The sequence below is a fragment of the Pungitius pungitius genome, chromosome 5, assembly GCF_949316345.1.
Source record: "Pungitius pungitius chromosome 5, fPunPun2.1, whole genome shotgun sequence".
Classification (NCBI taxonomy): Eukaryota; Metazoa; Chordata; class Actinopteri; order Perciformes; family Gasterosteidae; genus Pungitius; species Pungitius pungitius.
The window spans coordinates 23,734,604-23,761,067 of record NC_084904.1 but is presented as its reverse complement, the minus strand read 5'-3'; the positions used below and the strand labels follow the sequence as shown (position 1 = coordinate 23,761,067).

The 26,464-nt window shown below is 44.9% G+C and overlaps 2 protein-coding genes across 7 annotated transcripts; both read left to right on the top strand.

Moving 5' to 3' along the window:
- The first annotated feature begins 435 nt into the window (after window positions 1-435).
- Window positions 436-12,123, top strand: LOC119225267 (far upstream element-binding protein 3-like). Of its 6 annotated transcripts, none has more exons than XM_037483007.2 (18): window positions 436-616; window positions 2,435-2,543; window positions 4,567-4,597; window positions 4,765-4,811; window positions 5,291-5,362; window positions 5,612-5,669; window positions 5,797-5,959; window positions 6,345-6,443; window positions 6,558-6,659; window positions 6,762-6,879; window positions 8,450-8,550; window positions 8,631-8,769; window positions 10,326-10,486; window positions 10,604-10,674; window positions 10,765-10,850; window positions 10,957-11,028; window positions 11,126-11,235; window positions 11,511-12,123. In XM_037483007.2, exons 1-18 carry the CDS (start codon window positions 524-526, stop codon window positions 11,529-11,531), a joined length of 1,653 nt encoding a protein of 550 aa, XP_037338904.2. In that variant the 5' UTR covers window positions 436-523; the 3' UTR covers window positions 11,532-12,123. The 6 variants fall into 6 exon arrangements, with proteins under 6 accessions (XP_037338904.2, XP_037338903.2, XP_037338902.2 ...); XM_037483006.2 differs by having other exon boundaries at window positions 4,762-4,811; XM_037483005.2 differs by having other exon boundaries at window positions 4,564-4,597.
- A 6,281-nt stretch (window positions 12,124-18,404) lies between these two features.
- Window positions 18,405-22,825, top strand: prdm12b (PR domain containing 12b). The gene is made up of 6 exons (XM_037482927.2): window positions 18,405-18,856; window positions 19,784-19,849; window positions 19,974-20,098; window positions 20,245-20,400; window positions 20,675-20,789; window positions 20,994-22,825. The coding sequence occupies exons 1-6, from the start codon at window positions 18,595-18,597 to the stop codon at window positions 21,488-21,490; spliced, it is 1,221 nt and encodes a 406-aa protein (XP_037338824.2). The 5' UTR covers window positions 18,405-18,594; the 3' UTR covers window positions 21,491-22,825.
- The last annotated feature ends 3,639 nt before the right edge of the window (window positions 22,826-26,464 follow it).

The window sequence follows — 26,464 nt, the reverse complement described above, 5'->3', positions numbered from 1 at the left end:
TGAGTGGCGGCAGAGATCCCCAAAAACAGGAAGTGTCACTATGTTCTAAAACCAAGACGCGGTGTATAGAAATACTCGCTCCATATTCTATATTGGGATTTAAATGTCAAACCGATGTATCCACTATATGTTACCATGGTGACGGTGTTTCTAAAAAGATGAATGTGTTGAATATGGGCGTTGCTAATCCAATTAGCATGAATTTGTATTGGATATGAAACAGTATTATAATTGTTTTTCCTTAAATGGTTGTATTGTTGTTATGCTCGCGTGGGATTACCCCCAAGAAAACAAATCGGTTATTGAATATCGATCGTATTGTCACATGTGTCTCGTTTCTAAAACGTGTAACAGGACCAGTGGATCCAGTTTTAGAAATCCCTTTACTTCTGGAGTCGGGAGGGGGCAGAACCCCGTCAGAGTGAGATGTCTCTCTCCCACTAGCCACTCTCTGACGTCCGCCTCAGCACAGTTAGCAGTGCGAGCTAATCCGGCTAACAGCTAACGGCTAGCAAGTAGAGCTATGATGGCGGAGCTGGTGCAGGGACAGGCCTCGATGAACCAGCCGGGGCTGAAGTCAGACGGCCTGGCCGACGCTTTACAGAGGGCCCGGCAGGTAACAACAACACCGGAGCTCCGTACGCCTCCTTTCTGGGCCGTTTGGACCGAGCCAAAGCACTTTTATTCGGATTTCCCCGTGTTTCTCGGCTGCTAACTCCTAACTTATGCGCGCACACACACACGCACACACAGGCGCGCACACACACACGGGCTAGCATGCTAACTAGCTCGGAAAGCAGTTGGTGGAGCACTTGTGGCCGGCATGGGTCACTTTATTGTGGCTGACACGGTTCGGGGGATAGTTTAGGGGGAGTTTGTGGAGCTGTCAGTCCGGATGGGGAGCGCGGTGGGACCGTGGGGGGTGGGGGGGGCTGCAGAAGTTTGGCCACACGTGTCACTGAGGCTGGAGGCAACCTGTTGAGACAGAAACACGGTGCCGATCCACGAGTCCACCGGGTCTACGTGTGTTCAGCGAGCCGCGCGGGGGGGGGGGACCCCCCCCCGTAGGCTGCACCTCCTCCCTCCCCCTCCCCCGTAGGCTGCTGTTGACTGTAAGTTGGTTATGAACTAGGCTGGTGTTATGCAACGGCCTCACAGTCATGTACAGTGTGTCCGCCTACAGAGGGACAGGTCGTCACACACGGCGTGCGTGCGTGCGTGTGCGGGTCACTGCGTGCGAGACTGAACTACAGGTACAGGTGAGGTCGATCCCGGAAGTCCAGTGTGAGTGACAGTGAGCCGGTGATACCCTGATGAGTTCAGGTGGTTTTATTATTTCAGGGAACTCAGAACTCACCACCTACTGTGACCGGTTCCTCCTTTACCAATAGGCCACGATCAATAGCCCCCCCCACGGGTAGTTATTGATGGCATAGTAACAGAATAATTGATCTGGATGCTGCAGGTATTGATCAGGATGCTGCAGGTATTGCTCTGGATGCTGGAGGTATTGATCTGGATGCTGCAGGTATTGCTCTGGATGCTGGAGGTATTGATCTGGATGCTGCAGGTATTGCTCTGGATGCTGGAGGTATTGATCTGGATGCTGGAGGCATTGATCTGGATGCTGGAGGTATTGATCTGGATGCTGGAGGTATTGATCTGGATGCTGGAGGTATTGATCAGGATGCTGCAGGTATTGATCTGGATGCTGGAGGTATTGATCTGGATGCTGCAGGTATTGATCTGGATGCTGCAGGTATTGATCTGGATGCTGGAGGTATTGATCTGGATGCTGGAGGTATTGATCTGGATGCTGCAGGTATTGATCTAGATGCTGCAGGTATTGATCTGGATGCTGGAGGTATTGATCTGGATGCTGCAGGTATTGATCTGGATGCTGCAGGTATTGATCTGGATGCTGCAGGTATTGATTGAGGATGGCTCAGTGTTTTTCGATCCTTGGTGTGCGTGTTGCCAAACAGTGACCAGTTGCGCTCAGACTAGGGTCGCCACCCGTCTCTTAAAATACGGAATCGTCTCGTATTTGAGCATGAAATAGCGCAGGGTTTGTCCCGTATTTTCCCAGTTGTCTTCAATGCAGCATCACATGCAAATAATCCCACCCGAGTTCTGTGAAGACTCGTCCTATTTGCCCCTGATTCGGTAAATCCTGCTGCCATCGTTGGTTTGATTGGCCGTGAACCTGAAACAAACCAATCAGAGCCAGAGGAGGGCGGGTCTCTTGGCAGACTGGTGGAAGCAGCTCCCGATACCCCCCCCCACCCCCCGACGTCCATCCGAAGTATGCAAAAGTACCGACGAGAGTGAATCACCGGGGGACTTTGCATGTGTGTCCTGCAGTAGTGTGGTCTCAATGAAATGAATGAATGAATGAATGAAAGTGTTACAGCTGTTCCCCTCTCTCCTTTAGATGGTGGGTAAGATGGGTGGAGAAGCAATGTCTCACCTCAACAGCTCCTCAGGAAATGTGGAACCATCACTGTACTACCAAGGCCAGAAAAGACCCGGAGAGGACGGAGGTGAGGGAGTCCATGCATAAGAGACAGACCCTACAGACAGACAGACCCTACAGACAGACAGACCCTACAGACAGACAGACCCTACATACAGACAGACCCTACATACAGACGGACGCTACAGACAGACGGACGCTACAGACAGACGGACGCTACAGACAGACGGACCCTACAGACAGACCCTACAGACAGACAGACCCTGCATATAGACGGACCCTACATACAGACGGACGCTACAGACAGACGGACCCTACATACAGACGGACCCTACATACAGACGGACGCTACATACAGACGGACCCTACAGACAGACCCTACAGACAGACGGACGCTACAGACAGACAGACCTACAGACAGACAGACCTACAGACAGACGGACCCTACATACAGACGGACGCTACATACAGACGGACGCTACAGACAGACGGACCCTACAGACAGACGGACCCTACAGACAGACGGACCCTACAGACAGACGGACCCTACATACAGACGGACGCTACAGACAGACAGACCTACAGACAGACAGACCTACAGACAGACGGACCCTACATACAGACGGACGCTACAGACAGACGGACGCTACAGACAGACGGACGCTACAGACAGACGGACCCTACAGACAGACCCTACAGACAGACAGACCCTGCATATAGACGGACCCTACATACAGACGGACGCTACAGACAGACGGACCCTACATACAGACGGACCCTACATACAGACGGACGCTACATACAGACGGACCCTACAGACAGACCCTACAGACAGACGGACGCTACAGACAGACAGACCTACAGACAGACAGACCTACAGACAGACGGACCCTACATACAGACGGACGCTACATACAGACGGACGCTACAGACAGACGGACCCTACAGACAGACGGACCCTACAGACAGACGGACCCTACAGACAGACGGACCCTACATACAGACGGACGCTACAGACAGACAGACCTACAGACAGACGGACCCTACATACAGACGGACCCTACATACAGACGGACGCTACAGACAGACGGACCCTACAGACAGACGGACCCTACAGACAGACGGACCCTACAGACAGACGGACCCTACAGACAGACGGACGCTACAGACAGACGGACGCTACATACAGACGGACGCAACAGACAGACAGACCCTACAGACAGACGGACGCTACAGACAGACATACAGACGGACCCTACATACAGACGGACCCTACAGACAGACGGACCCTACAGACCTACAGACAGACGGACGCTACAGACAGACATACAGACGGACCCTACATACAGACGGACCCTACAGACAGACGGACCCTACAGACAGACAGACAGACAGACAGACCCTACAGACAGACGGACCCTACAGACCTACAGACAGACGGACCCTACAGGCAGACAGAGGCTGGCTTCTCAGGAAGGTTCCTCACTGAGTGACGTAGTGGACGTGATGTCATAAGGAGAGCTGTTCTATTCTCTAATGCTAAGGAAAGGAGCCTCAATGCTCCCTCAGCTCCTTCAGCAAAGGAACCAAAGGGGAGCAGATTATTGCGTCCCACATCTTTAGATAGTGACGTGTCATTGGTCCGTTCGTAGAAGTGTAGATCATGTGACTAACGTTAGCGTGACTCATGTATGTTAATAAAGTTTTCCTTTGAAGCTGCTTGTTAGTGTCGTCTTCATGACTCACACTGTAAGGACACCTGAAGGCATCTCAGAGGCTTCTTTGTGACGTCACCAACATGCGTCTCCTCCATCACAACTATGTAGCTTTTCCTAACTCCTCGTTAACTCTCCTAACCACCTTTCCTTGACCCTGTGACGTTCTCCAGAGGTCAAGGAACAGTGTTTTTTGGAAGTCTGACCGTACTGAAGGTCAGCTGTTGGATGTTTTGTTGCCAGCCGAGTGGTTATGGGTTTTCTTTCTGTGGTGCAGAAGCAGGTCTGTTATTTTGGGTCAGCAGAGCCATCAGGTCTCTTCCACGGATCAAATGAAGTGATTGATATCTAATCCATGTCTTTGTCCATCAGTAGGTAACCAGCTGGCAGCCATGGGGCATCAAAGGTACGATGAGCAGAACACATTGATCACACACACATCGGGGGGGTAATGACACTCGCATAACGAGGTGTGTTCATCACACCACAGTGTGGTGTGTGGATAAGTGTTTATTGATCAGCTACAGTCTGCATCAACATAATCTGTGTGTGTGTGTGTGTGTGTTGCAGCAGAGTAATCACAGAGGATTACAAGGTCCCCGACAGGATGGTCGGCTTCAGTGAGTATGACCTCCGACCTTTCGCTGCTTCCCGCTGTTCGTCCAATCAGAGTAGAGTTGCTGATTTGTCTTCACTAGAAGTTTATCTTCTTTTACCCTTCTTTATGTGGTTTAATCCAGAACCTGACAGAAACCTTTCCACCTGAGAAAGAACCTCTAGTCTGACCAAAAGGTAGCCTAGAACCTTCTACTAGAACCCAGAACCTGGTTGAATTGGCTGTGTTTAACCTGTTCAACAATCTGCTGTAGAACCTAGAACCTTAGGTACATCAGCTGTGTTTATCTTCAACCAGGCCTAGAACCTTCTGAATGACGCAGAAACCTTTTGTCCTGATCCAGAACCTTTAATCTGGCGTGGAATGTTTATTTTAGTTTTAGCCGTCTACTTGATCTAGAACCTGTGAACCAACCCACGAGGATTCTTCATGTAACCTCAGTTAGTGTGAAGCTCTAACACAGAGCCGCTCTGCTCTCTGCAGTCATTGGGAGAGGAGGTGAACAGATCACCAGGATCCAGCTGGAGTCCGGCTGCAAGATCCAGATCGCTGCTGGTGAGTCTGATTTGTCTTCTGGTTCTTCGTGGTTCTCTCGTACCGCTGTTACCGCTCACTTCATCTCTGATGCTCCTCAGATCCTCAAACAGCTGGCGGTCTTTTCTGGTTGTCTCTCCTCTGATTGGTCGCTTAGTGAGGAGGGACCCATGGCCACGAAAATAAGAAATATCAAAATATCTTGTAGTTAAATAGTCTGAGTGACACTTTGATAAGAAGCCTCTCAGTGGAGCATGGTGTGTGTTACAGACAGCGGAGGACTGATGGAGCGGCCATGTTCCCTGACTGGAACTCCAGAGAGCATTGAGTGAGTTTCTAAACATTTGGCTCCTCCTAATAACACCACCCGCTCACCTCCACCTGCCGCTCACCACCTGTGTGTGTGTGTGTGTGTGTGTGTGTGTGTGTGTGTGTGTGTGTGTGTGTGTGTCTAGGCAGGCAAAGCGTCTGCTGATCCAGATCGTGGATCGCTGCAGGAACGGTCCGGGTTTCCACGGTGACGGTGAGGGCGGCGCCTCCGTGCAGGAGATGCTGATCCCGGCCAGCAAGGTGGGGCTGGTGATCGGCCGAGGTGGCGACACCATCAAACAGCTGCAGGTAAGAACGTCTTCAGGAGCGGGGAAGGCTTTTGTATCCATGGAAACCATGGAAGTGAAAACATTCTTTCTGCTCATTGTCTCCCATATCCGGAGAACATGAGTTTATGACATCATCATGAGATCAGAAGGTGTGTTTACTGTATCGATCGGCTGCTTTAGAACAGCTGATTGAAACCAAAATATAGACGAGGTCACATGAAGAGATAATGATGCCCATTAGTAAAAAATGTGACCTCAATACTGAACAGATTTTAAATGACTGCTTTTATGAATGAAGTCAGGTTAGAGGGGGGGGGATAACCTCTCTGATTGGCTCGTAAAGACATAGCGCCACCACATAGCCTCCCCCCCCTTCGTGTCTGATCAACATTGTTGTTGCTCAGGAGCGAGCAGGTGTGAAGATGATGATGATCCAAGACGGTCCGATGCCGACGGGAGCCGACAAACCTCTCCGCATCTCTGGAGACCCGTACAAAGTACAGGTACGGGTCAAAGGTGATGCGTCGGTGTACTATCACTGATTTCATCTGGACCGTGCAGTGTGAGTCAGTTAAAACAGATGTTCCGTGACCCCAGCTGACCCCGTCTCTCTGCAGGCGGCGAGGGAGTTGGTGTTGGAGGTGATCCGGGAGAAGGACGGAGACTTCAGGTCGGGACGCAACGACTTCAGCGCTCGCCTGGGAGGCGCCAGCCTGGACGTACGACACGCACAATCAAGCGCACCGTGTTAGCACTCGTTAGCAGCTAGCGTGCCGAGCGTCCGTCCCAAGCACTTTTTTAAAAGGTCCATTCATGTCTAGTCCGTCTCTCTGCAGGTTCCGGTTCCACGGTTTGCCGTCGGCATCGTGATCGGCAGGAACGGAGAGATGATCAAGAAGATCCAGAACGACGCCGGAGTCCGGATCCAGTTCAAAGCAGGTGGGTTTACATCAGGGACATTTACATATTATTTCCCACCGATGGAAAACCAGGGGCATTTTATAAGAAATTGGGGGCATTTTTTAAACTTGTGAAATAACATTTAACCTCTTGTTAAAAAAAATGAATATACTTATTTTTGCTTCCTATATATGCATGTATCATCAAATGGCAGCAATAAGACGATTTGGCAGTAGTCTACAGTTTTTCATAAATCAGACTCATTTAATGTTATTCATGGTAGGCAACATGTGAGGCAATGTCAAACAGCTTGAGCATTCTGCAGAACGCTGTCTTTGCATCCGATTCACAGCTTCCACAGTTGTCTCTCTGTAATTGAGCTGATTAATCAATGCTTCTGTAAAAACAAAGAACAAACCCCCACTCAACTACTGTCTCAACTGATAGAGGATTGGCTGTTAACCAAAAGATGGCAGTAACTTATGAGGAGAGGAGAAACATCACTGACTGCACTCTGTCTAACGTTAGCTAGCTAGCAAGCCTCCGTAGCTAATGTTAGTTAACTAGCTTAGCTAATCAGAGCTAGCTAGTGTTAGCTAGCTAGCAAGCCTCCGTAGCTAATGTTAGTTAACTAGCTTAGCTAATCAGAGCTAGCTAGTGTTAGCTAGCTAACAAGCCTCCGTAGCTAATGTTAGTTAACTAGCGTAGCTAATCAGAGCTAGCTAGTGTTAGCTAGCTCAAGTGTTCAAGTGCCTCCAGTGGCCTGCAAAAAATGCGGCTGGTCTTCCTCCAACCGAAGCTAATACATCAAGACTCACAAGGAGCGTCAATCCAACACAAATGCTTTCAATATATGTTAAATAGCTTTAGTTCCTGCACAATGAGATTAAAATAAATCATTAATATTCCCCAAATTCTAATGAAGTAATACGTACAGAGACTCTGTACGTATACTTTAAACTGTTTGTTAAATAGAAAGGGGGGAAAAGTACTCGTTCAGGCACTTTTTAGGCACCGGTATGTTTTATTATTGTTTATTGTTAAAAGGATCTCCAGCTGTCACCAAAATGGGACAAGCTAGTCTTCCTGGGTCTAAAAAAAACCGAAAAGCAATAAAACATTACATGTACATTATAAAAATAATTAGAAATATTTCACAATATGTTATTACAGTATTACATTCATTATTTCATTCATACAGTAAATATGTCCATTCCCTACTTAGAATTTTAAATAGTGCATTCTCAGATAGTACTTGAAAGAGACTGATATTTATTTTACATGGGCAATTATTCCAATGGTTGACGGCACGGTAAATACGTGTTCTCTTTAAAGCATTTGATTTTGGGTGTGGCGACATCATCCGGCCAAATTGTTAACTAAATTATAATTATTTTTGGAAGTTATGGGGGCAAAATAATATTTTTGGGGGAGGAAATTTCTTTCCGACGCTGGTTTACATCAAATAATCCAGTTTCAACGTAAAGTCATTGTCCCCCACAGATCACACGGGTTCATAAAGAGTTTCTTATATAACCAGGTAGTCAGGTGTGATGGAGCCTTTAGGCAGTCGACTTGACTCCTGTTATGACCTTTGACCCCCCCCTAGATGATGGCATCAGTCCGGAGCGTGTTGCCATGGTGATGGGTCAGCCAGACCGCTGCCAGCATGCTGTCCACCTCATCAACGAGCTCATCCAGACCGCACAGGTAACGCACACACACACACACACACAGTCAAGTATCTACTCTGAGTTGTGATGACCTCCTCCTCTCCTCCTCTTTCGTAGGAGCGTGATGGCTTTGGCTCGGCTCTGCGGAGCGGCAGGGTCAGAGGTCGCGGCGATTGGACCATGGGCTCCCCGGGCCCGCTTCAGGAAGTGACCTACACCATCCCCGCTGACAAGTGCGGCCTGGTCATCGGCAAAGGTGTGTGTGCGTGCTGAACACACAGAAGCACTTGCACGGCTTTCATTTTAACTGGAGAACAGTCACATGACCAACCAGCAGCACTCAAGCCCCATTAAAGTGTGTGTGGAGGTCAAGAGGGTTGAGCAGCAGCCTCCAAAATAAAAGCATGGGTCGGGGGGAGAAATGTTAAGCACTGGGTGTTTAGACTGTGTGTGTGCGTGTGTGTTCGTGTTCGTTCAAGACACACTAAATGCTCTACCGTCTACACACGCACCCTAACATGCACAAACATACAGTACCAGACACGTGTTTGAACACAGCTTCTTATGCAAAACTGCCTGGTACTGTGACAAACACACACTCACTAACCCGCACACGTTTTTTTAATGAGATTAAGAAACGTTGTAATGGAAGTAAAAGAGCAACAAAACCTGTTGAGATTTAAAAGCTCCAGAAACGGTAGATTTATTCTCTGCTGCTATGAAAGTTCTATTAAAGGACTCCTCATTTGGTTAACAAAGGAGTAATGGCCCCAAGGAGGATGGGGGGAGAGGAGGGAGGACAGAGGAATACAAAAAGGTAGAGGAGGGGAGGAGACCTTTCCCCATCCTGAAGCAATTATTTAGTGTATATATATATATTAGGGCCGGGACTTTAGCGCGTTAATTACGATTAATTAATTACAATGTGAATTAAGATTAATTAATTACACAAAAAATAACACATTAAACATTTTTTACGCATTTTTACACTTATTTTTTGCACCGCGGAGCGTTTCTCACTGGATGAGTTTCGGGGGGACCGATTATACTGGAGCACCAACTAGCGTTCATGACTTCAGACAACAACAAACCACAGTGAACATGAACGTGGCCCCGTGAATGGGAAATCTTCTTATAATAAACACACGGATGGAAGCGTCGATAAGAGCGTGGTTGTGTGCAAGCTGTGCAACAAGGAATTCACATCGAGCCTCAAGTATCACCTCGACGCAACACAATTAGCAGCTAGCGTGGACGTACAAGGACCCACACCCAACCCACACTGCACCAGATGACTGGTTTAAGGACCAGGGTAACTAAGTCCACGTCTGAAAAAATAACCAATGTTCTGAATGTACTTGAAAGTATTGGTCTACTTTAAAAAAACATAGTTTATAGAAGGTCTACTTACCTATAGGCTACCGGAATTTCTGAAAGTACTATATTTCTAAATATGCTATTGCTACACTGGAATTGGTTGAACAAAAATAAAAATCCATGTGAAAAAAATTACTTCTCACTGTTCTCAGGTCAAATATTTATGCAATTAAAATGCGATTAATTTCGATTAATTAATTACAAAGCCTCTAATTAATTAGATTAATATTTTTAATCGAGTCCCGGCCCTAATATATATATAATATATATATATTATATAAATTCATGGAATTTCAGGAAGTTTATCAGTTCTGTTTAATTTAGAGAAATAATCAGTACTGGTGAGGAACCCAAATGTTTGTCAATGAAACACGTGGTATTGCAATGAGCAGTGTGTCGTACTGGTAGTATAAGTACCTGTACTTGTACCTGCAGGTGGAGAAACCATTAAGAGTATTAACCAGCAGTCTGGAGCCCACGTGGAGCTGCAGAGGAACCCCCCCCCCTCCACTGACCCCAACACCCGGGTCTTCACCATCAGAGGAACCGCCCAGCAGATGGACCTGGCCCGCCAGCTGATAGACGACAAGATCGGGGTACACAAAACAAACGCACCAGCTGAGTGTGGTCCTTAGGAGGATGATGCATGGAGTCAGGGTGGAGCATTGTGTAGTTTGGGTGGAGGTCTAACAGAAGATGTGTCTGGTCCTCAGGGTTCTGGCATCATGAGTAACGGAGGTTTTGGATTCAGTCCTTTCACTCAGAATCCTGCTGCTCACCAGAAGTAAGTCTGCTTCAAAGTGACCATTGTGTCCCAGTGTGTAGACATGCTCTCATTGTGTGTGTGTGTGTGTGTGTGTGTGTGTGTGTGCAGCTGTGGCAGCGGTCAGACCTTCCTGACGGGGGTTTGGGGAAACACCTACCAGACCAGCTGGCAGAACGCTGGACAACAAGACCCTGGTAACACACAGACACACACGGAGACCCAGTGTGACTGTCTTTAACGTAGTGAATGGTTACTCTGGACAGACTCCGGTGGTTCAGGACTGTGTGTTTGTGTCTGTAGGTCAACAGAATCCACCTCAGGGCCTGATGGCCGACTACAGTAAGGCCTGGGAGGACTACTACAAGAAGCAGAGTATGCTGCCTGTCTGTCTGCCTGTTCCTCTGGTGACTAAGCAGTAACTGCTGAATCACTCACGCGTGTCCCCTCATGTCCCCATGTGTGTCTGCAGCTCAGTCGTCTCAGCAGAGTTCGGTTCCAGACTACACTGCAGCGATAGCAGAATACTACAGACAGCAGCAGCAGCAGCAGCCCTACCTGTGGAACGCTACCCAGATACAGGTAACACACTCACCTGGTCTTCAGCCGGGGAGGACCAACAGAGGCTGGTTAGCCCTTAGCGGTGATGCTAACATTACTAGCTCCTCCTCCTGTTGATCTGATGACTGTGAACAATATGATCAACTGAAATATGTAATTAATGATAAAATTTAAAGATATTTAAGTCTGTTTGGGCACATTTTATACATAATATTGTTCAAATGTATGATGTTGTTTTGTGGTTCCATATACTTCAACTATAACCTCATTTCTTTATTTGACCTCCGACCCCTAAGGTGAGCGAGGGCGAACAATGATGTCGTTTCCTGTCTCTTCAGGATCACTAGAGGCCCCTCCCTCACCAGTGAAGGCCCTTAGACCGACATCGACGGCAACCAAATCGGGGTTTCTAGCAACGCTCTGCCGCTTCCTCCTTTTTGTAGAGAAAAAAAAACGTATGGATTAACTGAAATCACGAACTCTTTCTTTTTTTTTTAACCTTACAAAGTTGATATTTTGTCGGGCAGATATTTTTTGGACTAGCCTCTGGTCTCCTTTCACAGCGTAGACCCGATTTTTCTTTGTTTGTTTTTTTTTTATCAAACTTGAAGTTAAAGGTGTATCAGTGTGGCTTTGAACAAAACAAAAAAATCCAGTATAATCTATATTTTGCTTTAGTTTTTTTCCAATAAGAAATCGGTATATAAGGCTTAGCAGTCTTGAGTAAGAAATTCAGATGATATTAATATTGTTTATGATAATGTTTTAAAGCATGCGTCAGATTGTGTGTTGACTCTCAGTTGCTGTTTTTCTTTTGTATTTTATTATTTTGGCATAGAAATATTTTAATAGTGTCAGATGGAAATTTAATGTTTTACCGTCGGAGACAAACTGTTTTTTGTACTAAATTGTGCTCGCTGGGTGCGTTTGTTCTCGGTCTAATTTTACCTGTTAAGTCGCCATCTTGGAGGCAATGACGCGTCTATTGGTTTTTCCTTTGGTTAAATAGTTCTTATTCCTGTATCTCTTTAGTGATTCTTTAGTTTTTATGATGTGCTGATGAATAAATGACAATTTATATTGCGTTGCCTAAAGCCAGATCTCTCTGTGGTCCTTCACGGGATTCAAACCCCCAACCTTGACTTTCGTTACAATAAAAGGGGAGGAAATAAATGTTAGTTCTGCGTCTCTACTTTGACGATTTGTTCATAGAAGTGTTAGTAGCTGATCAATGAAGTTATTGATTCTATTCCTGACGTAATGGTGCGTTGTTTAAATGTGGAAGTTGGCAAAGAGAGATTTGCGTTACCTCAAGTGTGTCGTTAGCGGAGCGGATGTGTTTCGTTTGTTTTTATATCTGCCAACCGCCGAACTCCAATGATGTCCCGAACAATGAGTGTGTATTAGCTTCATTTGCTAGCTTAGCAATGTGACCTAATGTTATGTGTTAGCTTAATGCGTTAGCTTTTACTGACAATTGGCAATTTTTTATTTTTTATTTTCCCATTTGATAAAAAAAATATTACTTCAAACTGTAAGGGGAACTAGTGAATAGATGCCCCTAAAGAAGCTGCAGTGAAATTAACTTCTAAATGAAACTCAATTAACACAAATGTCATCCACTTTACTATTAAAAGAATCTCTGCGTTTAATTTAACCTGCTAACAAATTACAATGCGGAACAATTGAAAATAGTGAATGTATGTTGAATATCCTTTTATCTACTGAAACTACACAGTTAGCTAACGGAGTCACATCTGTCAGTGATGTGCTTTTGCCCCACGTGACGCAGATGTAGCATTCAAATTGTTCACATGAACTTGAGTTAGCTTAACTGCGTAACGTAGCTGTTTGTTATTTTTCTAGCTTGATGCTGTATCTCTTTGTCCGGCTAGCTAAACGTGCATTAGCTTAGTGAGACTGTAAACCTGTCATCTAAATAATCACGAATATCATTGTCTGCTGAACATGTCAATATACTAGCTATTAAACTGTCAGAACAATGTGAAACATTTCCAAATAACTAATTTAGGTTTAATATCCATTTATTTGTTAGAACTGCACCGTTTGCTTGGTGAGCGACATCTTTCAGCTACGTGTCAGTGTTGACAAGTTCTCCCTGCATAGCAGGACGAGTGAAGCGGATATTCGTTAGCTAAACCGGGCTTTTTGAACTTGTAGCTGTGTTGTGTTTTGGATGGTTAGTCTGTGAAGGCTGGATTAGGTTTCTGTAACCAATGTCGTTTTGAATTTGTTTTAAACACATACATCGAAGTATTTTTCTACTTCCTGTTAGCTTGTTTAACCCATGTTTTCAATTTTCAATTGTTGGCTTAATTTGCATAATTGCAGACAAGTTTGTAGAGGTGTGATTCCATTCTTCGCCTCGTGTGTGTGTGTGTGTGTGTGTGTGTGTGTGTGGGGGGGGGGTGTTAGCTAGCCGTGTGTGGGGGGGTGTTAGCTAGCCGTGTGCTTTGTTAGCCGTGTGGGGGGGGGGGGGGTGTTGGCTAGCCGTGTGTTTTGTTAGCCGTATCTTTTGGTTAATTTTGTAAGCGTGTGTGTATGGGGGGGGGGGGGGGGGTGTGTGTTAGCTAGCCGTGTGCCTTGCTAGCCGTGGGGGGGTGTTAGCTAGCCGTTAGCTCGTTGCGTGTAGGGCCACAGAGGTTCATCTGGCTTTGATCTGATCTGGCGTTTGAGTTGAATATTGAATCAGTGGCTCTGCTTGTGTTTAATAATGATAATAATGAGAAGGGGTCTATTTAAATCTCTTCATCCAGTTTTGAGTATTCAGTTTGTCAATGAGATAAGGTTTGTGTAAATCTCCACTTTCTGGCGGGTGCTCTCCAGTTAAAAATATACTTTGTTATCCTGTTAAAAATTATATTGTTTAATTCTGGTGTGTGTGTCTCACAAAGAGAAGCAGAGAGTGAGTTTATTTCCTCAAGACTGCTAGGCTACCGGTCTCCATCTCTTCTTCTGCTGCGTCTGTCCGTCCGGACGGCGTCACGCTGCCATGTGACATGTGACATCAGCTCTGTTAGCGTGGCGCTCCGAGACGAGGAGAGCACTAGTGATAAAAAAAATGTAATAAAGAAAAAGGCGCCGGAGTGGACGTCAGCTTGCCCCCCCCCCAACCCGCCCGTGTGACCGGTGGGGGGGATCAGGACCCGCCCACTCCGGGTCAGATCTTCTTGCCCTCGTCCCCACGACGGGGAGCCTTTCTTTTCTTTTGGTTTCTGTTGTTTTTCTAAACTGTAAGCTGAAGATTTTTCTATTAGATTCTATTGACCTGATGATAAAGAGTCGTGTGTGAGGAAGATGATTAACATGCGAGCGAATAAACAGGCTCATTCTTTCTGACTCCAGTGTCTTGTTCTCAATGAAACTACAGCAACATTTCACTTTTCATCCAAATCTCACATGGGCTTTATGTTGAGTGATTTAACCTCATCAGTCTGGATACCAGTAATAATGAAAGTCGTACTGTTTTTTTATAGCGCTTTACAAACACAAACAAAACAGACCAAAAACAAGCAAAATGAAGAGATAAAAGAACTGACACTAAAATACAAAATAAAGGGCTTTTGAGTAAAACTTTATTGAGCAAAGTATTGAACAAACTGAGGGACACCTTAGCGTGCTAGCAGTTAGCGGTTAGCTTTGAGATTTGCCTCCAGAGACCCAAACACGAAGACATGTTGATGGTTTGTAGATGATGAACATGGAGGAAGTGAAACAGGAAGTCACTCTAATGACCCTCTGTGGTGAATTAAATACACTTACACAACCCCCCCATTAAGCCTCAGTGTGTGAATCTGTGTGTGTGCTTTATGAGTGTTTGTGTGTCAAAGCAGCTCTTGGTGTCCTAAAATGAAAAGTATGATTTATGATTTATTCATGTTCCCAGAGCGGAGACAGATGGTCTGACTGCCGGCATGATGTCATCTGTCATTAAGACAATACTGTAATCACACACACACACACTGAAAAAAACATGAGCAGAATTGGAGGATATCTGGAAGAATTCAGTCGAACAAGTTCTCTGGTTCTGGTAGATTTATTTTTTTAGATCACAGGTCAAGTGAGCAGCTCTGAAGGCGAAAGAACAACCCACTGAATTAGGAAGACCATTAACGTTTTGTAAAAGATTTCTATTGGCCCTAAACTGGCGTTCTCTCACTGGTTTCTGCTTTGCCCTTTGACCTTTCACTCCTCACCCAGGACAAGACAGTGAGTCCCTAAATGAGCACTTAGATGTTTGGCATTATCAAGCAGATATATGAACATTAGTCTTGATAAAAGTGTTCATGAGGATCCATGTCCCTGACGTGGCCTCTGGTGATCCTGTCCCAGGTGATCCTGTCCCAGGTGATCCTGTCCCAGGTGATCCGGTCCCAGGTGATCCTGTCCCAGGTGATCCGGTCCCAGGTGATCCTGTCCCAGGTGATCCGGCCTCTGGTGATCCGGCCTCTGGTGGTTGTGCAGGTGGATGTGAGGTTCTTAACAACGTGAGCAGGAGTTAAAAAGGGAATGGAACACCGAGAGAGTTACTGGCAGTGTGTGTGTGTGTGTGTGTGTGTGTGTGTGTGTGTGTGTGTTTGCCGGGGGGGTAGGTGGGTGTGTGGTCATAAAGTACAGGAAGTAGCTCTGTAAGTACAGATGAAGTGTGTGTGTGTGTGTGTGTGTGACAGACCTGATTAAACATTAAAGTGATGGCGTTCTGGATCCAGTCCAAATGTTTCCCATGATGCACTGGGATCAGCAGTAAAAAAGTGATGTTTAATATTTTTCATATCAGCCATAAACACGTACGCTTTGGTCCTAACAAATACTATATATTCATATATATATATATATATATATATATATGAATTATGAATATATGAGTTTATACATATATATACATTGCATTGTTTTGTGGCCTGCTGGAACCCTGCAAAACCTGACATAAAGGGGGGGGGGGGGGGGGGGTAATTCTCATGTGGCATGTGCTCATCTCACAGAGCGCCCCCTATTGGACTGATTAAGCATAGCATAGCATAGCATAGCTTCTAAATGCATAATAATAGTGATAGTAATTTGATATTGTCCTGCGGGTGAAAGAGGAATTTTATCATTTATACTATAAATAATTATTTAATACATCACTTTGTTTCTATTGAAATAATTGATAAAATCTTCGATATTTGAGAAGTAGAAGAAGAGCATAGAAAATAAAATCCCCTAAAGATTTCTGTAGGATTCTAAAGATTTGTGAGGACGCGTCACATTATTACAACAACGTGATGAACATGAGGAGGAAGAGGAGCAGAGGGTGCGTTTGATTCGTACCCCGAGCAGCTGACAGCTCCTCCTCCTGCTGATGGTTATTAAAAGGCTTTTAAAGGAGGATTATTAGCATGAATGCTAATGAGGATAATCACATTAACGCAACAATATCACAGAGCACTTAGGGCTCCTCCTCCTCCTGCTCCTCCTCCTCCTCTCTCCCCCCTTGTATCCACACGTGCCCGTCACCTGCCGGTTCTCCTCCTTTATTCTCCTCCTCTATTCTTCCTCTCCTCCTTTATTTTTCTCTACCTCCTTTATTCTCCTTCTCTTTAATTCTCCTCCTTCTTCTTTATTCTTCTCTGTTCTGCTTCTCCTCCTTCCTTTATTCTTTTCATTTTTCTCCTCCTGTATTGTCCTTCTCCTCCTCCTCCTCCTCTCAGTGGGACCTGATTGATTGATTTGATGTATTATCGATATCTTTAAATCATGTTCAGAAGAAAGGAGAGAAAAGCATGAAATGAATGATGTCATTGTCTTTATGAGGTTTTAACGTTTCATTTCAAATGAAACAATTCAAGTAATTATATTTATAAAATATATGTGACTATTATATTTTATATGATTCATTGTTTCCACGATGCGGTGAGAAACAAGAATAAATTCATCTAAAAATCTTCTTTATTTATATTTTAACTGATTGCATTTGTTGTTTTTTATCTTACTTTATTTAAAGATTTGACAAAATAAAAGATATATTTTATATATATATATAAGAAATATTAGAATATAAAATGATCATTTAGAAATGTGTGTGTGTGTGTGTGTCGCGTCTTGCGCTAACGAGTCGACAATAAATGTTTAAAAGCTCATAAATACAGATCAGAGTGAAAGAAAGAATAATAATCCTGTTGAGAGACGACGGGAGGAGAACGAGGAGGAGGAGGAGGAGGAGGAGGGTGAATGGAGGGATGAAGACAGCAGCTGTTGTCCTGGTAATCTGTTTTCCTGCTCTGTCACTCACACTGCTGCACACCTCCTCCTCCTCCTCCTCCTTCTCTTTCTCCTCCTCCTCCTCCTTCTCTTTCTCCTACTCCTCCTCCTCTTTCTCCTCCTCCTCCTCCTCCTCTTTCTCCTCCTCCTCCTCCTTCTCTTTCTCCCCCTCCTCATCCTCATCCTCCTTCTCTTTCTCCTACTCCTCCTCCTCTTTCTCCTCCTCCTCCTCCTCCTCCTCCTCCTCCTCATCCTCCTTCTCTTTCTCCTACTCCTCCTCCTCTTTCTCCTCCTCCTCCTCCTCCTCCTCCTTCTTCTCTTCCTCCTCCTCTTTCTCCTCCTCCTCCTCCTCCTTCTCTTTCTCCTACTCCTCCTCCTCCTCCTCCTTCTCTTTCTCCTCCTCCTCCTCCTTCTCTTTCTCCTACTCCTCCTCCTCTTTCTCCTCCTCCTCCTCCTCCTTCTTCTCTTCCTCTTTCTCCTCCTTCTCCTCCTCATCCTCCTTCTCTTCCTCCTCCTCCTCTTTCTCCTCCTCATCCTCCTCCTCATCCTCCTTCTCTTCCTCCTCTTTCTCCTCCTCCTCCTCCTCTGCTCACATTCCACTGCTGAAGCCTTGTGTCTTTTTGTTTAGTAACATTATATTAACGTGATATTTAACCGCTGTAATGAATGAATATTTGAATAACCTTTATTGTTCTAGGTGTAATCACCACTACCTGGTCCTGGTCCTGGTCCTGGTCCCGGTCTTTGACTGTTGTCCTCTCATTAAGTCCTAATTGAGTGTTTCTTTGGTGTCAAGAGGCAGAGCAGAACACACACACACACACTCTCTCTCTCCCTCCCCTTTACAGAGGAGGTGATCACAGCCCACAGACAGGCAGGCAGACAGACGGGCAGACAGACGGGCTCTATATAGACCTCCCCCTCTGAGACCTGCAGCACTTGAGAACAACTTGTGTGACACTTCGGCTCGTGACACTTTTCTCATTTTATCTGCAGAAGAACAAGACGATCTTTCCTTCCTCGAGCTCTAGTTTGGATTCTCTGACCTGTTCTCCTGCAGGACCCCGTCCTCCTCCTCCTCCTCCTCCTCCTCCTCCTCCCGGGCCCCCCGTCCCCGCCATGGGCTCCGTGCTGCCCCCCGCCCCCCTGGGCCTGAAGTCGGGCTTCAAGCCGCAGCAGCCGCTGTCCCTCGCGGACATCATCACGTCGGACATCCTGCACAGCTTCCTGTACGGCCGCTGGAGGCACGTGCTCGGCGAGCAGCACCACCTGCACGGCCTGCACCACCTGCACCACCTGCAGCACGAGGACCGCGCTGCTCCCAGCGCGAGCCCCAAGACCGCGTTCACCGCCGAGGTGCTCGCGCAGTCCTTCTCCGGAGGTCAGTGCCCGAGACATTTATATTGCTTTCTTTTTTGATTTTTATATTGAATATTGAACAGAATCATCTTATAAAAAGGACGCATCGTTCTTTAATAAATCCCAAAGAACACTTCACTGCTGCCTGTTATTATTTATTCATTTATATTCATAAAGTGTTTTCTTTGATAGAATGAGTTATAACCTACAAAGACAAAGGTCATTCAATAGTTTTTATATTAATTATCATTTACGTCATCAATCAAAAATGAAGCCGACGGCTTCAATTGTTTTACGAAATTATTAATATAACCATTATAACTGTGCTCCTTGTTTGTATCTTTACTCAAAATATAAAATACCATATAAAGTAATTTAACAATTTATAATTTCCTTTCTGCGGCTTTTAAACCTTAAACCGCTGAACGAAATAATAAAAAGCTTACACTTCACTTACGGCCTTCTCTCTTTCTTTACTCAACTTTTACTTTTTTTACTATACTTAAATTCTATTTTAACGTTAAATTCGTTCGCAACAATTTGTGCGGTGCCGTTAGAGTCAGAACCGGGAGTCCCGGAGCTCCCGGTCCGCCGGTAACGGATTCTTTCTGCTGCGCGCCGCTCCGTTCTTCTTCTACGGCTTTAAGTCTCGTGCCACATCGGAGACACCTCGTGCTGTTTGTTTAGTTGGTGCTCCTTCTTCTCCTCCTCCTCCTCCTCCTCCTTCGTATCCCCCCCCCTTCCTCCTCTTTATAGCACACATAAAGTGACTTTGGTGTCATGCAAAGATTTTTTTTCATGTTTGCAGATCTGCTAAAATGTAAAGTTTTATAAGAAAACCGCTGCTTTTGTTGGTGTCTCATCTGTGTTTCAAATATTAGTTTTTCAAACGTTGTGTTGATGAAATAAAGTGTGAAATGAATAAATGATTTGTGGTGTTTTTGTTCAGAGGTTCAGAAGTTGTCGAGTCTGGTTTTACCGAGTGAGGTGATCATCGCTCAGAGCTCCGTCCCAGGTACGCTGTTAGTATTTAGCATTCAAATCTCTGCTTTGATGTTTACATTTGATCTTGAAATGTTATAAAGGAACTGTGCTATGCTATAATGTGGGAGGAGTCTGAGTATCATTGTGTGCTTCAGGAGAAGGTCTGGGTATCTTCTCCAAAACGTGGATCAAAGCGGGGACGGAGATGGGCCCGTTCACCGGCCGCCTGATCGCCCCCGAACACATCGACCTGTACCGGAACAACAACCTGATGTGGGAGGTCAGTCCCGTGCTCTATCTGCCTTCACACTCAGGTCCACGTGGAGATGGAGCTCATGTTCACGTTCCCATTAATCCAGTCCAATCTCACAAAAATACTCAACCAGAACATTTGAAAGAGGCCGTACAACCCCCCTCCTCCCCCAGGTGTTCAACGAGGACGGGACCGTCAGGTACTTCATCGACGCCAGCCAGGAGGACCAGAGGAGCTGGATGACCTACATCAAGTGTGCCCGCAACGAGCAGGAGCAGAACCTGGAGGTGGTCCAGGTCGGCAGCAGCATCGTCTACAAGGCCGTCGAGGTCAGTGAAGCAACGTGTATTAGATGCTAACAGTAATGATCTCTGATTGCGACGTACATGGAAACCAATCAATTCTGAGGTCAAACGGACCTTTAGAGGTCAAAAATAAATTCCACCAGTTCAGGCGAAATGAGGAAGGTGAGGAGCCCCTAAGATGTTCTTTGATCTTCATCAGCGAGTGTGTCGCCCTCTGCTGTCCGACAGACCGTCAGTACTGTTGTTAGGAGTCGGTCGGGTTCTCCCATGATGAACCTCCTTGTCGGTTGCTCCTCAGACGATCCCCCCCGACCAGGAGTTGCTCGTCTGGTACGGAAACTCTCACAACACCTTCCTGGGAATCCCTGGAATTCCGGGAGGAGACGAGGAGCAGAGCAAGAAGACCAAGACGGGTAAAGACCGATTATTGATCGCTGACATTCTATTTGACTTTCAAACTTTAGAATGATCTTTACAACGTACGTTCTAGAATATAATATCTTTTTTGTCAAAGTCAAGTCAATCATTTTATTTGATGTTGTTTGAGTCTGAGACTTTTATCAGGATCAAAGGGATGTACTTATACACCCCCCCTCCCCCCATCTTCCTCCTCTCAGATGAGTTTCACACCAGTGAAGGATCCTCGTCCTCCTCCTCCTCCTCGTCCTCCTCCTCTTCTTCCTCCACCTCCTCCTCCTCCTCATCCAGCCTGGGACGCATGCGCTGCGTCATCTGCCACCGCGGCTTCAACTCGCGCAGCAACCTGCGCTCGCACATGCGCATCCACACGCTCGACAAGCCCTTCGTGTGCCGCTTCTGTAACCGCCGCTTCAGCCAGTCGTCCACGCTGCGGAACCACGTGCGGCTGCACACCGGCGAGCGGCCCTACAAGTGCCACGTGTGCCAGTCGGCCTACTCGCAGCTGGCCGGGCTGAGGGCGCACCAGAAGAGCGCGCGGCACCGACCCGCCGGGGCCGCCGCCGGGGCTGCCGGGGTGCATGGTGCTCGCTCCCCTCCTCCTCCTCACGGTCCTCCTCCTCCTCACCCGCCGCAGCTCTCCTCCATGCCTCACCCGGCGTCTCTGGTCCACCACATCCCCACCATGGTGCTGTGATGGGAGGCTACAGGCTGAGAGAGAGACAGGTAGAAAGAGAGGGAGACAAAGAGACAGACAGGGAGGCAGAGACAGGTAGAAAGACAGAGAGACAAGGAGACAGAGAGACAGACTGGCTGAGAGAGAGAGACAGATAGACAGACCGAAATCCTCTAAAATGTCCAGAACTTTGTAAAATTTGACATGTTTCTTCGTTCAAACACGGTGACTCACGTAATAAAACTGTTGCATGATGGGTAATGGGGTTTGCCGGTATAACCCTGTGTCTGCATGCTACCGGTTCCTTGTTTAAAGGTTTGTGACGTGTGTGCATTGAACACTAGAAGGCTTCTGCTGGATCGTCCTGTCGGTCACTTGCTAACACATTAGCACGCATGATGCTAAAGCTCAAGCGATGCTCTGGGGCTAACTAGCAAAACAGTTTCGACCAACGTAAGAGCGAGCTAACGTATCAGAGTCCACTTTACTGAAGCCGCTGGTGTCCATGTGAATGATACTAGTCCTGAAATGTTTCCACCGTTAGCAATCTAACCAGCTGGTTTGCTAGCATGCTAGTTAGCTTTGAATGCTAGCTCAGTATATCTTGTAGCCACAACGTCACTAAGTTAATGCAATGTTTGTATGCATTTTTCAAGTATTATCGAGCTGCGCTCCCACTTAAGCATACTAGAGCTATAGTAGCCTTAGCTTTAGTAACACTTCTCATAAATGTTGTGGAGTAACTCTGCGCACTAATATTTAAGTTAGCTTGACTGGTGATAGAAGTGATGCTACACCCATGGCAAAAGCAAACTCAATGCTAATCTATTAGCACAATGTCTCGTAACATTGGCTGTATGCTAATATGTTAGCAAGAGTGAACGACCAGCCTGTCGCCTAAATCTGGTCACCTGATTCATTTTAAAGAAGCTCATAGCTATTTAAACCATGTAAATTCCTAAGTGTAACATATTCTATCAATATTAATATCATTAGTCCCTCATGTCCGTGCGGGAAAGACCCAAATTGGGTCTCTGGCAAGTTCAATGGAAACCTATGTTAAAAAACATAAAACAAAAAATTCTAGTATCTTTAATGGTTCTACATGATTTGTTTCTGATTTTCTCAATGAATATCTTGGTAAATAATCATATAAATAAATCGAAAGTTTGATGGGTACCATTAGCTTCAAAGAAAAAGAATATAAACACGCCCAGAATATAATTCAACCGTCACTTTATCTCTGTATATGTATGAGTTCCCTTATGACACGTGTATTGGTATAAGAAGTAAGTTGACTTCTATAAAGGACATTGTATTTGAGCCTCTGTGCTCCTAATAAAGTATTTACCTTCACTCTGTTCATGTTGGTACATGCTTCAGTTTTATGAGTGTTATAATGCTACTACATCTCTTTTACTCCACTGAATTTATTTATATTTAATGTAGATTTTGATACTTGGACTATGTACATAGCTGAAGGGACGTAGTAAATGTATATAGCTAATGGAACACAGTAAATGTACATAGCTAATGGAACATAGTAAATGTAAATAGCTAATGGAACATAGTACATGTGCATAGGTAAAGGGACATAGTAAATGTACATAGTAAATGTAAATAGTAGGGCCGGGACTTTAGCGCGTTAATTAATTACAATGTGAATTAAGATGAATTAATTACACAAAAAATAACACATTAAACATTTTTGACGCATTTTTACATTTTTTTTTGCACCGCGGAACGTTTCTCACTGGATGAGTTTCGGAGGACCGATTATACTGGAGCACCAACTAGCGTCCATGACTTCAGACAACAACAAACCACAGTGAACATGAACGAAGAAGCTGACGAGACCGTGTCGGGTGGCCCCGTGAATGGGAAATCTTCTTATAATAAACACACGGATGGAAGCGTCGATAAGAGCGTGGTTGTGTGCAAGCTGTGCAACAAGGAATTCACATCGAGCCTCAAGTATCACCTCAACGCAACACAATTAGCAGCTAGCGTGGACGTACAAGGACCCACACCCAACCCACACTGCACCAGATGACTGGTTTAAGGACCAGGGTAACTAAGTCCACGTCTGAAAAAATATATGTTCTGAATGTACTTGAAAGTATTGGTCTACTTAAAAAAACATAGTTTACAGAAGGTCTACTTACCTATAGGCTACCTGAATTTCTGAAAGTACTATATTTCTAAATATGCTATTGTTACACTTGTCTGCTGGAATTGGTTGAACAAAAATAAAAATCCATGTGAAAAAAATTACTTCTCACTGTTCTCAGGTCAAATATTTATGCAATTAAAATGCAATTAATTTCGATTAATTAATTACAAAGCCTCGACATTAATTAGATTAATATTTTTAATCGAGTCCCGGCCCTAGTAAATAGGTATTGGAACATAGTTAATGTACATAGCTAAATGGAACATAATAAATGTACATAGCTAAAGGGACATAGTAAATGTACATAGCTAAAGGGACATAGTAAAAGTACATAGCTTAAGGGACATAGTAAATGTACATAGCTAAAGGGACATAGTAAATGTACATAGCTGAAGGTATACAGCTAGGAGCTACGTAGATAACGGCACATGACTAACGTCACTTTTAGCTAAATTATCGTGTAATGCTGTCACGTAAGGGTAAATGTGGCTCCTCCCCCTCAGCTCGCTGTGACGCCGTTTTGTGCCACAAGGAGGAGCTCGGCCCTGCTGTAATAAAGTCGATGATGATCCAAACCTGTTTGTTCTTATGTGTTTTCCTGAGATAAATGAATGGCGTTGGCACGTGGGGGGGGGGACAAAATGAGTGGAGCAAAGAGGAGGCCTCAAAAGACGGGATGGTGCTTAGGTGGAGGAGAGAGGAAGAACATGCAGGTTGGAGGATCCTTTCCACTGACAACATGTCAAACACACAATGAATACATAAATAAAGTGAGTTAATAAATGGGTTTATTAATTAATGAAACGTTCATCAAACACCATTAGGATGAGAACTACAAACGCACACAAGCACAAAGACTATCTGTCGGTGCCATTAAGGATCATAGATCCAAGAAACAGGTTTAGAAACAAGACACCTGTGTTTTATTGAAGAATAGTTCATGAACCTGTGTCTGTGTTTGGTCCCAAAGGTGAGTTTACTCAGCCGGGGTTTTTGGATGTTACCTAACAGGGTTGTTGACTTTGTTATCAGATCATTGGGAAAATTCTTTAGCTAACTTGTGGAGTCAGAGTGAATGACAGCTTTTGGAATAAAGCATGAGTCTCTGATGTGAAAGAGTTTCTAACTCACCAAACTATGACTACAGTTTAATTATAAGAGGTCAAGAATCAGTCACACAAGAGCAAAAGGAAATGTATGAGGTCTTCAAACTGAGGCGAATGCATTGAAATGTTTCTGCAGAGACCAGAGAGCATTCTTTAAGACAACTGGAGAGGAAAAGACATCTTTTATGAAACACTAAAGGTTTGGAGACAGTGACTTGAGTGCAAATACTTCTGTGATATAATTATCTTATAAATGTTCTCATCATTATTGGAATGTCAAAATTTACAACAAAACCTTGACACAAAGAAGCAGATGGTCGAGGGGATTTTATGACCTCACCTAAAAAATGAAATCATTTATACTATTATATCATTGTAGACGCAGTATAATAAAAAAAAGTGGTCTTCAAATACACAGGAACCAACTTGGTTCAAGAGGAAACCACAAAGCACCTGATCCACTTTCCTCTGAAGGGAAACATGCAAACAAATTCACCACAGTGAAAAGAAAAGAGAGATTTTATTGAGAATTTAAGCTATTTATGTGGAGGAAGGATGGAGATGCATGAACCGCGTTTAGTTGTCCTAATTACTAATAAAAAAATATTTGGTATGCATTGATTGTGAGAGACAGAATATCCAATCCAATACCTTAGAATGGATTTCATTAAACTCCAGTGGGATTAAGTCACAAACTAAATAGCACTAGAGGGATCTCACCTTTGAACTATTAGATGATAGAACGTATTATCTTACCAATCTTAAGCTATTTGTTAAACAAAATTAACAAATGGGAGAAAACACAGTGGAATATCTCCAAAATGTTAAAAGATAAGAATTGAAGTCCTCTCTTTGATGATTTGATGATTTTCCTCCTCCTCAGGTGCCTTTTAGAGGTCATCCTGATCCGCCTCACACACTAATGAGATGAACTTAATACCAGTGTCTCTGATGACTCACTGCAGTCTGTCTGAATCCCACCTGATGACTTGCACTGATTGGAGTCAGCCTGGGTTTCTTGGGAATTAAATGAATTGTGTCTGTTAGTCAATTAGCAACCATTGAATTATAGTTTGGTTGAACATTTTTTATTTGATTTACTAGTTGTTCTTAATCCACTTAAGATTAGCTAGTGCTAGCGAGTCGGCAGCTTCCACCTGTGGCCCTTTTCTTAGTGCTTTACCTTTGGTTTGGTCCTTTGTTGGGGGGCTCTTCTGTTGACTGGTGAGGGTGGACCTGTCACCGTGGTCTCTTGGTTCCTCCTTGTGGCAGAGCGTGGTGGTGCACCTTATTTACCACCTGGGTGAACTGGGTTTACTGGTCTGAGGTCCAAGAGACTGTTATCTCATGAAGGTTCCTCACTCAAGTGTCTGAGTGTCCTTTGAGGTACGAACGGTTGAATAATAAACTCTTCATACCGGGCTGTTTTTATTAACTTCATATTGTGAAGCACCTTCAGCTTCTTCTAGTTAGTTAAAGATGTATAGGCATATATATACACATATACCTATATATCATTATCTCTGTATCTGTTCTAATATAAATATGTACGTATATAATCACTGGCACGGACTGTGTTCCATATTTTTAAATCTCTGATTCACTGACCTGAAAATCAACGACCTGTTAGATAAGAACACAACACATAGGCTGAGTAAACTCACCTTTGGGACCAACCACACACACACACACACACACACATGGGAAGTTCCCCCT